Genomic DNA, 13,408 nt, shown 5'->3' with positions numbered 1-13,408 from the left:
ACACTGTTGGAAAAAAAACATTGCATTTCTATCTGGAACACCGCATGGAATATAAACTTTTCATAGTCCACCAGTGTCATGGATGTAAATTAAAGACTGTTCATACATTTGGAGCATATTTAGCCCTGTTCCCCACAAATTAGCCTGGTTGCAAAAAACAATTCCTAACAATTCATATAATAATTCATTCCTAATCCTAACTCACTGTGACTCCATCTTCAAGCCTTCAGGTTTGAGAGGTTTAAAGGAGTGATATTTTGCTTTTTTTTAAATGGAATTATGCATTTTAAAACATTTCCCTGTGGTCTACATAAACTATACAGGGTGGGGAAGCAAAATTTACAATGAACATTTAGTTGTTTTTTCTCAGCAGGCACTGCGTCAATTGTTTTGAAACCAAACATATATTGATGTCATAATCATACCTAACACTATTATCCATACCTTTTCAGAAACTTTTGCCCATATGAGTAATCAGGAAAGCAAACGTCAAAGAGTGTGTGATTTGCTGAATGCACTCGTCACACCAAAGGAGATTTCAGAAATAGTTGGAGTGTCCATAAAGACTGTTTATAATGTAAAGAAGAGAATGACTATGAGCAAAACTATTACGAGAAAGTCTGGAAGATACTATTAAAGAAGAATGGGAGAAGTTGTCACCCGAATATTTGAGGAACACTTGCGGAGGTTTCAGGAAGCGTGTGAAGGCAGTTATTGAGAAAGAAGGAGGACACATAGAATAAAAACATTTTCTATGATGTAAATTTTCTTGTGGCAAATAAATTGTCATGACTTTCAATAAACTAATTGGTCATACACTGTCTTTCAATCCCTGCCTCAAAATATTGTAAATTTTGCTTCCCTACCCTGTAAATGCTATGCTTGGGTCTGAATTCTTCATTAATTCAACTCCACAGGTCCATCTTCAACCCTATTTCTGAGTAATGACACCAGAAAGGTTGTTTTGAGTGCTGGCCCTTTAAATGCAAATGCCCCTCCCCCTCCAGGTTGTTGACCATGCTGCTCTGTCCCCTTCAGCCATTTATGTTCGTTAATACAACCAACAACTGAACATTTTAGGTAATCGTCTCGAAGTTTGGACATATTTTCAGTTTTTGCTACAACCGCTGCTGCTGACAAATAATTATGTCGTACTCAGAGAAATGTTCATCAGAAGTCTTGACCTGATATGTGCAAATGTCGTGATGTAACTAGTTGTAGACGCAACAAATTAAGAAGGAATTAAAACAGGTTGTAGAAATCCACTCGATTTTTGCCAAAATGAATATAAAGATAGCTTTGCAGCACCTGGAGGGTTCAAATTCAAATCTTATGAACTATTAGGATCCCCAAATACACAAATAAAGGTACCAAAGACTAATAAAAGTAGGTTTAGCAAAATATGAGCCCTTTAAGTGATATTAACTCATAAAGACACAGTCACCCACAACCAAAAACATCTACTGATCTAAACTGTTTAATACCTGTTGATCCATTAATCCTGTCAATAAATAATTGGTGTAAAGTGCAGTTTGTCGTCTTTCATGGTCGTCAGATATAACCCATTTGGATGTTCAGAGGCTCCGTAGTTGCCGTGGAAACACTGTCATCTTCTACAACATTGATTCACCAGTAAAACCCATGAAGTTGGATCACTGACAGTGGATGGAAACACTGGATTAATGTTCACTTAATGCTATATTTTACTTTTTTCTTCAATTTTCTCTGTTTTTGTTATAATAACCCTCAACTTTGATTTGAGCGTCTACATCACAGGTGTCAAACATGCGGCCCGGGGGCAAAATCCGGCCCGCCAAGGGGTACAATCCAGACCCTGGGATGAATTTGTGAAATACAAAAATTACACTGACGATATTAACAATCAAGGATGTTGAAATCCTTTTAGGTCAATTCAATCTGTAGTGGATCAGACTAGTAACATACTATCATAATAACCTATAAATAATGAAAACTGCAAATTTTCCTCTTTGTTTTAGTGTAAAAAAAAAAGTAAAATTAGAAAAAAAAAGTTACCTTTACAGACTGTCCTTTTACCAAAAAAAAAAGAATAACCTGAACAAATATGAACAATCTGAAATGTCTTACGAGAAGTATATGGAATTTTATACAATGTTCTACCTGTTACTAAATCTGTAAGTTGTGATGCACATGTATAAATGATAAACTGAGGTGTAATATTGTTAAAATTGCACTTTTTTTCTTAAGAATTTTCAGGTTGTTCATATTTGTTCATGTTATGTTAAAGTACGGTTCGTAGGTGTAAACATTTTCATAATGGAATTTTACTTTTTTCACTCAAAAACAGAGAAAACTTTGGAGTTGACATTATTTATAAGTTCTTATCTTATTATTTATATTATTTTACTGGTCCGGCCCACTTTAAATCATATTAGGCTGAATGTGGCCCCTGAACTGAAACTAGTTTGACACCCCTGGTCTACATGATCAGTGAATTAAATCATGGAAAATACCTGATTTTGACAGGAAAAAATAGGCAAAAGGCAAAATAAACAGGAAAATATCATAATGAAGGATGATAAATCACTTAAAAATGGTTAAATAGAGAGGAAAAAAATCATTTGGGAACTGCCACAAAAGTAGCACTGGGTCTTTATGGGTTAATTTAACCCTTTCATACATGAATTGTAAAACATGTCCAATTGGATTTCTTCAATATCTTACTTTGAGTCTGAAACACTGCTATTCCTTTTAGTGGATTCCATGCGTCAACAATTTAACATGTGATGGTATTAGTTTTTTCCAACATAAACACATCCATAAAGCGCTTTCCTCAAAGAGAACATACCGCTGCTTTAAGAAAACAGAGTTTCAGTGTAAAATGTTACTGTCCACCGAGGTGAAAGTCATGGATCAGTGATTATATTCTGGGAAACTTCAGACAAAATTACTTAAACTGGATCAAACTGTGCACAAACTATTCATTTAACTGTAGGTTATTAGAGAATTTCATTGCAAACACATGTTTTGGACTCATTCAATAATATCTCAGGAAAACGTAAGACTTCATTTATCCCACAGTGAGGAAATTCAAGTGTCACAGTAGCATTTGTAATAAAGTGAGCGTGACAATACGAGGATTTGGATGTTGATCTATGAAAAAACAGACGCAGATGACGATCAGCCTGTTTTATTACAAACACTTGAACTTAAAAACCTGAAATGAAGAGTGTAAGAGCTACACAACACACAACACTGAGGACTGACAGAACGCCTCCTTGAATACCAAATGGAACATCAGTGCTAATGTTTCCCAACTGACTCCCTGAGTGTAACTTGAAACACTAGAAATCAGATGCAAAACAAGGCCAAGCTGCACTCGCTGTGTTTTATGGTTCATTAAATCCATTTGGGTGCATTTGTGTGTGTTAGTTCAACTACTCATGTGTGGTTTAGCTGGTAATGATGTGGCTACCGGTGACCTGACATGCAATGAGGTAGTCTTTTTTTCACCTAGACACTTTCAGCTACTAAAAACAAAAATGAGTGTCCATAAATATCCTACTATTTTTTTTATTTTTTTTTAACAGAGTAGAACACGTAACTTTAACCCATAAAGACCCCAAACTATGTTTTGTGGTGCCTTGCAAATGAATATTTCTCTACGTTTAACCATTACCAAGTGATTGATAACTATATATTACAATATAATCTTTTGCATTTTTGCAGAAAACATCTGGTATTTTCTTGTGTGTAATTTACTGATCATGTAGATGTTCATTAAAGCCCAGAGTAAATTCAAAGGTTATTTTATGAAAACACAGAAAATTGAAGAAAACATGACATTTTCAGCAGAATATATCATTAACCCATAAAAACCCAGTACTTTTTCTGTGGCAGTCAGTCCCCAAATGAATTTTTCTATCCACGTAATCATTCTTAATTGATTTATTACCTTTTATTAAAATATTATCCTCTGTATTTTGTGTTTTTCCAGTATAAATCATTTATCTTCCTATATTTAATTTACTGATCATATTGATGTTAATAAAAACTTAGATTAAATTTATGTTTTATATCATAAACAGAGAAAACTGACGAAAAGGTTTTTTTGGTTTTTTTTTTTCTTTTTCCTAACTTGTCTTGTCCAGCATCCTAACAGCAGAATGGTAGTCTGACTGCCTTTTGGTGCTGAACAAATTTGCTTTGGCAAGAGAAACTTCACAAAGTATATGAAGCTCCCCTTGATATTCTATTGTGTTTATTATGCGTTTTGTTGAACTACATTTAGATGCCGGACCTGACATGGGGGGGGGGGCAAGGAAGAAGACCCTCACAAGGAAGTATCAGCAATACAAACAGTACTAACCATGGTGATAATTACAATGGTAACAATAACTACAACCAGAACTGAGTAAACTGGGCAGAAGAGAAAAAAAACTAAACAAACTAGAAGCACTCGGAGAGCGCAGACCTCCGCCAAGGCTGATCAGTGGCCCCCCCCCCGTGGGCCCCCCCACGCCAAGGAGGTTATGTTTTTGCCAGGGTTTGTTTGTTTCTTTGTTTGTTTGTCTGTCTGTCTGTCTGTCTGTCTGTCTGTTTGTCTGTCCGTTACTGTGCAACATAACTCAAAAAGTTATGGACAGATTTTGATGAAATTTTGTGGTCTGCGCCCCCCCTGTGGGCCCGCCCCCCCTGTGGGCCCCCCCACCCCTGATCACCACCAAAATTTAATAATTTCTTCCTTATCCCATTTCCAACAAACCCTGAAAATTTCATCCAAATCTGTCCAGAACTTTTTGAGTTATGTTGCACACTAACGGACAGACAAACAAACAAACAAACAAACAGACAAACAAACAAACCCTGGCAAAAACATAACCTCCTTGGCGGAGGTAACAAAACTACAATAAAATAAAATACATAAGACCTATTAAATGATGAATATAAGAAAAGAAAGCGTGAACAGAATATCATACACCACATCCGCCCAAATAATACCAGTAACAAATCCACACAGTATCAGTTGTTCACATTAATCTGCTGTGACAGAGTGAACCAGGCAAAGAGACTGAGGTGAGGAACACAGACATGCAACCGCAACCGCACTCCCTCCAAAGACCAGGGGCCAACAAAGAAAAAAGTGACTTTCTGAACAAAGTGTGTCACTATCTGAACATAAAACAAGTGTGTCCATCCACTGTCAGTGATCCAACTCCATGGGTTTTACCAGTGAATCAATGTTGTAGATGATTATGGTGTTTCCACATTCACTACGGAGCCTCTGAACATCCAAATGGGTCATATCTGATGAGCATGAAAAGACGACAAACTGCATTTTACACCAATTATTTACATGTATTGACAGGATTAGTGGATGAACAGGTATTAAACAGTTTAGGTCAGTAGATGGTTTCGGTCACCAGTGGTTGTTTGGGTCTTTACGAGTTAATTCTACATAAAAACAAATGTTTCCAACCGCTGTCATTTGTGAAACTCCATGGGTTTTACTGGTGAATCAGTGGTGCAGAAGATGAAACTGCATTTTATCTCATTTATTTACATGTGTTGATAGGATTAGTGGGTCAACAGATATTAAACATTTTCGATCAGCAGGTGTTTTTGGGTCTTTGAGGGTTAATGTCAGATCTTTGCTGATGTGCTGCTGATGACGTTATCACTGTTTTCCTGTATCCTAACACACTGTGAGTACAAATAGAATGTCATACTCATGTTTCAGTGACACCTGAACATTATTTTCAGATTCAGACATGTAGATGCCAATAATATAATGACAATCAATAACATTATAACGGCTGATAACGTAATAAATTTAAATTAAATATTAAATAAAAATAATTTAAAATAAATAAATTTAAAGTGTAATAGGCTAATAACATAATATCTGGGCAATAACGTAATAAAAGTCCTGAACTGATAACATAGTAGCTTTTGGCCTGTAATGTTATAACTTATTACATTATTGGCTCAGTTATTACATTTGCAGAGAATTTTTTTTTTTTTTTTACCAGGCCAATAATGTAATAACCAGCCAATAAGTTATAATGTTATTGACCAAAAGTTATAACGTTATAGGTTCAGGACTTTGATTACGTTGTTGGCCAGATACTACGTTATTGGCTTACTACATTTTAAAATTGGCAAATTTATTATGTTATCAGCAGTTATTACATTATTGGTTATTATTACATTATTGGTTATTATTACATTATTGGCTTCTACAAGACATCAATGTGCACATTATAGTCACATTAACCCATAAAAACCCAAACACACACCATCGACCAAAACCATCTACTGATCTAAAATGTTAAACCCTTACTGATCCACTAGTCCTATCAATACATGTCAATAATTGGTGTAAAATGCAGTTTGTCATCTTTTCATGGTCATCAGATATGACCCATTTGGATGTTCAGAGGCTCCGTAGTTACCGTGGAAACACTGTCATCTTCTACAGTATTGATTCACCAGTAAAATCAATGGATTTGAATAAATGACAGTGAATGAATACAGTTGGTTTAATGTTTAATCAATGATATTTTTGCTGAAAACATAACTTTTCCCCCAATTTTTTTCTGATTTGATAAAATACCCTTTGAATTTACTCTGAGCTTTGATGAACATCTGCATGATCAGTGAATTAAATATAGGAAAATACATGATTTACACTGAAAAAAACTTCAAATAAAGAGGATAATGTTACAATAAATGGTGATAAATCCCTTTAGAAAGGTTATAAATAGGGAAAAATCTACTTCGGAACTGACACAAAAGTATCAGTGGGTCTTTATGGGTTAATAGCAGTACACTATTTTCAAAATTAGAATATGGTTATATAGATCTCTGAGTGTACATCTGCTAATTAAAGATACACAATTCGAGACTTTTCACTCCCTGGAGTAAGTGTTGAAATGTAGAGAAAAACCTGAAACACTAAAAACTCAGATTGCACTGCCAAACATGACCACTATTTTCATTAAGAGGTCAATTTTCTCTGGTTTATTAATTTGCTGGAGTTCATTTGCTAGCTGTTTACCTTTTTTGTGTTTTTGTGTTTCGTGAATAAATACTGCACAAGTCAATCGTTCTAGTAACATTTTATTTCAGTAATTAATCCATCAGATCCTATCCTCTGTCTGCATTTTACAGCTTGATGTACATTGTAAAATCGTGCAGAATATGTGTTGATTTACATGTATTCATTGAATGTAAAAGCCTGTTGTTGGACATAATCACCTTCCTAAAATAATTGCCTTAGTCATTCTTTTTTTTTTCTGTCATTTAAATCATCAAATACTCAATTTCTGGTTAAGACTTTTGTGTTTGCTGAAAAATCAGGAAAAAAATTATGTAGGCAATATATAATATATGGCTTAATTTGCTGATGGAAACAGAATTGCATCTTTATTTTCCCTGTTTTAGAGGAAAATGTTTCATATCATATCACTGGATTTTAATATTCATTTAATGTTGTTTTCGTGTGTGTCAGTTCAGTGCCTCTCCAGTCACGAATCATTTCCTTTTGCTGATAAAGATCTGACCTCCTTTGACATAACATAATGAGATTTTCAGATGTATTTATAAGCTAAATAAGAAAAATCTGACACATAAAAACCCTTTTGTCAAAACAATATCAGCCGTAAGGTGTACTGAGTGGCTGTTTTCCTTGCATTTATCACTTCACACCTCTTGTTTATGCTTACTCTTTATTTCTATTTATGAGTGTATCTGCATTTTGTGTTTCCTTTTTTGTACTGTGTGTTTTCACAGGTCACTGAGGAGTAATAAAATCACGTATCTGTCTGATAATGTTTTCTCGGAGTACTCTGCGCTAGAGAGGCTGTGAGTATGATTACATTCGCTTGGATTGGTCATTATTCATATTCTCTGTGTTTGGTTTTATCATATTGGGACTTTATGGTGTTAACAGCAGTAAACAAAACAAAAACATGAACTTTAAGATAAAATAATGTGTAACTAACAACTACCATTACTGCACATTTGAAGACTAAAGGGATTCTGTGAGCTGTTCGTTCACTAATGTAGTTTTTAATCTCACCCCTTCACTATTTGTAGTCTCTTTATGGCTCTATCAGTTGCGCTACATTCCCCTTAAAACACACATATTCACAAGCACAAATACATTAAGAGCAGCGGTAATAACAGCCTTGAAGAGACAAAATAAAAACACTTTACATTTTGTTTTACTGTATGACAGTCTACTACTGAATAAACATCGAATGGATTATAAACTCTGATCTACACAACAGCTTTTAGAGTTTATGAGATGAGATAAGATAAGATAAGATAAAATAAGATCAGATAAGACAAAAGATAAGACAAGACAGAAGACAAGATATAAGATAAGATAAGATAAGCTATTCAACTTCATTCCCATTTATCTCACAATAATCTGTATGAACAGTTCCAGTCTGGTTTCCGCCCCCTTCACAGTACAGAAACAGCACTCATAAAAATCATCAACGACCTACTCATGGCAGCAGATTCTGGTTTACTTACCATCCTCATCCTCCTTGACCTGAGCCCGGCCTTTGACACCATCTGTCACACCACCCTTCTCAGTAGATTATCTTCCATCGGCATCACCCACACTCCATTAGACTGGTTTAAATCATACCTCTCTGGCCACACTCAGTCTATCCAGATCAAATCCTTCACATCCCACCATTTCCCCGTCACTTCAGGTGTGCCCCAGGGATCTGTACTGGGGCCCCTCCTCTTTATCATCTACCTCCTTCCCCTTGGCAATATATTCCGGAAATACAATATCAATTTTCACTGTTACGCAGATGACACCCAGCTCTACCTCACCTGCGAACCCACATCTATCCTCCCACCATCCTCCCTCACTGACTGCTTGGCAGACATAAAATCCTGGTTCACTTCCAATTTTCTCAAACTAAACAGTGACAAAACCAAGGTTCTCCTCATTGGCTCAAAATCAACTTTATCCAAAACCAACAACTTTTCCCTCACCATTGACAACTCCACCGTCTCCCCTTCCCCACAGGTTAAGAGTCTGGTGTCATCCTCGACAGTACTCTATCTTTTCAATCTCACATCAATAACATCACTCGGTCTGCATACTTCCACCTACGTAACAGTAACCGCCTCCCCACATACCACTGCTATCCTCGTTCACAGCCTTGTCACCTCTCGTCTAGATTACTGTAACTCTCTCCTCTTTGGTCTCACACACAAATCCCTCCATAAACTTCAATTAGTTCAGAACTCTGCTGCTCGCATCATCACCAGGACCCCCTCCACTCACCACATCACTCCTGTCCTCCAGCAGCTCCACTGGCTCCCGGTTAAGTTCCGGATTGAATTTAAAATCCTTTTAATGACATTCAAAGCCATCCATAACCTCGCCCCTCCATATCTGTCTGACCTCCTTCATGTTGCCACTCCCTCTCGTACCCTCAGATCTTCCTCCTCCATCCACCTCACTGTTCCCTCTGGCCATCTCACCACCATGGGGAGCAGAGCATTCAGCCGCTCTGCTCCCCAACTCTGGAACTCCTTGCCACCGGATCTCAGAAACACAACTTCACTCCCTCTCTTCAAATCCAGACTCAAAACGCATCTGTTTAGGACCTCTTTCTCGTTGTGAACACAATTGCATTGTCCAATTTTTTTAACCTGCCTTTTATTTTTTACTCTGCTTTATTGCTTGTTTTATACTCTCCTGTTTTACTGTACGGTGTCCTTGAGTGCCAAGAAAGGCGCCTATAAATAAAATGTATTATTGTTATTATTATTAAGATTAGATAAGATAAAATAAGACAAAAGACAAGATATAAGATGAGATGAGATGAGATGAGGAAATGAGATAAGAGATAAGATAATTGCATTTTGCACCAGCAGGATAGTACAGAGCAGAATAAAGTGAACTCACAAACAACAAATAAAAGAACAGAGATGAAAATAAAAAAACAGTAAATATAAAATATCAGTCGATTATATCCTCATATCATCATCACGCATGAGAAGAGTGCTCATGAATGAGTACCAATCTGAGAATGGAAGGGGGAAAAATAAAGGGGCAGATTCACAGAAAATGCCATAATGTCTAACAGCAGAATATTAAGCAGACTTTTTATCATCTGTTCAGTATTTGCTGAATGATTTCAAATGTATTCGATTATTGATTAGAAAGAGAGTTGAATATACAATAATACATACACAATAAGATACATAATACACAATAAAAAAGTAAAACATATTCGTATCAGAAAGTTACATCCAATGACAAGTTTATAAAATTCCATGAATCGAGCCTCTTTCTATCTTTGACCTCAGATGCCAGAACAGACATTAATGAAGGGTTAATAGAATTAGAATCAGAAAAGTTTTATTATCTGTCGTGACAGAAAATCGTCGCTCATACAACAAACAACCCAACGCAGAAATACACAATTCCTAAAAACCTAGTGAGATAAAAGAATACTGAAACATAAATAATTTATACAGAGTTCAAGAAAAACTCTAAACTGTGCAAAGTGGTAAAGTGCATGTGCTGGAGATCATTTATGAGCTATTGTTTGTTTAAAATATTTATGGCAGTGGGAATAAAACAGTTGTGGGAAGTGTTCGTCTTGGACAGAATACAAGAACAATGTAAACAATTAAAACTACAAGCTGCTGTGGTCCTGGTCTGAACCAGACTCTCAGAGGCCGGGACCACCGAGCCATGTGGTTTTGGTCAAATCTAGGAACAAGTAAGAGACCAGCAGTGGAGGACTCATAAAATACATAAAGTGTAAAATTAGCTCTGCAGTGACTTAAAATAGATGTGTTCTCTCTGTCTATTCTTAGTGTTTACTGTTTCGTCTCTATTGCCTCAAATTAAATCTAGTAAACCTCTCTTCTCCCTTTTAAAGTTTCATATTTCAGATTTAAGAAGTGTTGTCAGTAAAACTATCAAATGAAAACATGTGGGCTGTCACATAATGAACATTCATATTAGTGATAGAGGCTCAAATCTCAGCAGCAGAATGTGTAGAAATTCTTCATGTAGACACATAATTCAGGTGTGTGATCACTAACATTATTACATCTAACAAATGTCAGAATGTCATTTTATGCTGCAGTAAATATCATTGCAATAAACTTTTTTATTTTGTCTTTAAGGTTTATTGTGTTTACAGTGTCATTTAAAACATTCTCAAATGCTTTTTTTAACCCTAATATGATTATGATTATTATGATTATTATGACTAGGATTATGATAATGATTATGATTATGATTATGATTATGATTATGATTATGATTATGATTGTGATTGTGATTGTGATTATGATTATGATTATGATTACTTTATTTTTAGCATTTGTATTATTATTATTTTAACCTCTTGATTTCTGAAATATTTGTCATGGTCTGACCATAAATCACCATAATCACTTTAAACCACAAATTAGTATCTGTTGTTTTTTAAACTCTCATTCAGGAAGAAAAATCAGCCTTTACACTGAAGACAAAAGAAGTTTTGGTTAGACATTTATTACCATATGAACATTACTAACGTGAACATTTTTACCATGATAATATTTCAAATCAATGTGAATGAAAAGTCCTACAAGTAGGTGCAGGTGTGACGCGTTCGAGTACACACTGTTGTCCATAAAGTTGGAGAAAAATAGTTGTACTGCTTGTAATGAAATGACAAGAAAACTGTCTTTATTATTGCTATTTTTTGTTTGTTTTGTATCTCTTTATTTTTTATTGTATTGATGTATACTGTCTTGTGCTGCTGTACACTTGAATTACGTATCTTATCTCTTCTCATCTCATCTTATCTTATCTTTAGTTTCATCACCACTTTCAGTCCTGCTGTCATTTTGTGTTAAAAAGGAAAGCCTTGACTGTGAAGCGGATGATGAGGATGATGTTGCCATAACAACAGATGTCATCACTCTGAGCATCATCCCAAGTCACCAACACCTGTGTGTCCTTGTGTGTGAAGGGAGGTAGATTGAATATACTGTCCAAAATAATGGTTGAATGTATTTTTTTTCCCAGGTTTCTGCAAAACAACAGTCTCCAGATGATCTCCAAACATGCCTTCAATGGCCTGTACAGTCTACGAAAACTGTGAGTACTCTGCTTATTTTAACAGTAACACAGTCATAGTGGCCTTTCATGGGTTTATTTTCCTCGTGGGTCTTAGACAAGTTATACACAGCCTGGCCAAAAAAAAGTCCACACCTGGATTTAACTCAGCAAATAGTTGAGATCCTTCCATTGCATAATTACTGTAAGGACTGATATGTTTCAGCTGCAACAAGTGCAATGAATAGCCTCTTATTTCTGAAACAACCATCGGTTCAATAGAGAGCATAAAAATTGGACAACAGCAGCAATATTGGAGTTCATCAGATTTGTGAAAGAGTGCTTCAGGTAGTATAGACTGAGTCCAGACCTGAACCCTAATGAGAACCTGGGATGGAGGAGGTTTTACTTACTCCAACTCTGCCCTCATCAATACAAGATCATGTTGAAAAATTCATGCAAAAAAAAAAAAAATAATAATGTGACATTTACTGTGTTCTATAATCAATGTGGCTCCAAAATGACAGCACAGCATAAGCTTCTTAAAGACGGGTGCTTTAATTTGGCTTATCAAATGATGTGAAAACTACAGGAAATAAAATACAAAAGGTTTAGGCACTTAACCGAGTCATAAAAAACTTACAAAGTGAATAGCAAAAGGCTATCCTACCTCAGAGATCTTAGGTGAACAATCTTTCAGTTTTTTACATTCTAAACAAACAAGTCTTGATTAGAACAACGTCAATTACACAGTATTACAAAAACAATTCTACAAAATACCTTGTGCAGCTAGCTGCTTCCCCCAGCTGCTGCAGATGTGGCTCAGTCTGAGGTTTTTTAGCATGTCTGGTCCAAACAGGACTCACAGCCTCTTATATTCTCACCAAGCCTCGCAATATTAGTGATATAACCGAAATTAAAAATGTTTTGCATCAAGTCTAATATAACAAACAATGCATCTTATGCATGAGATGAAATACATTTTCCACAATGTAAATTGTAATAATGTTTCAACCAAATATCTTAACTCTTAAAATAAATATTAATTTTCTTTATGCTTAAACATTTCAATGACACTTACAATCAAAGCTACAAATATCGAATGTTATGAGTTCTGCAGAGATTAATTGTAGTAAAAAAGAAAAATATACCCTCTTAATGTTATGATAGTTATCATTCAGTGTGAGTAAAACATCTCAGTCATGAATATGTGAAACAGTGATGTTTGTCACAAAAAATAATTTTCTTTATTCATTTATTTATTTACACTTAGACTTGGATAAACTTTATTGATCAGTTGCATACAAAAACACTTTTGAAAAACACTAG

The 13,408-nt window shown here is 35.4% G+C and overlaps 1 protein-coding gene across 1 annotated transcript in view; it reads left to right on the top strand.

Annotated features, from left to right (window-relative positions):
• rxfp2a (relaxin family peptide receptor 2a) overlaps positions 1–13,408 on the top strand; it is a 79,117-nt gene that overhangs the window by 32,772 nt on the left and 32,937 nt on the right. Inside the window, exons 5-6 of the mRNA XM_030153716.1 lie at positions 7,774–7,845; positions 12,050–12,121. Of these exons, the coding sequence (XP_030009576.1) occupies positions 7,774–7,845; positions 12,050–12,121 (144 nt within the window). The remainder of the gene's footprint in view (positions 1–7,773; positions 7,846–12,049; positions 12,122–13,408) is intronic.

Source organism: Sphaeramia orbicularis, chromosome 14 (assembly GCF_902148855.1).
Source record: "Sphaeramia orbicularis chromosome 14, fSphaOr1.1, whole genome shotgun sequence".
NCBI classification, from domain to species: Eukaryota; Metazoa; Chordata; class Actinopteri; order Kurtiformes; family Apogonidae; genus Sphaeramia; species Sphaeramia orbicularis.
This window is presented reverse-complemented; position numbering and strand designations above follow the sequence as displayed.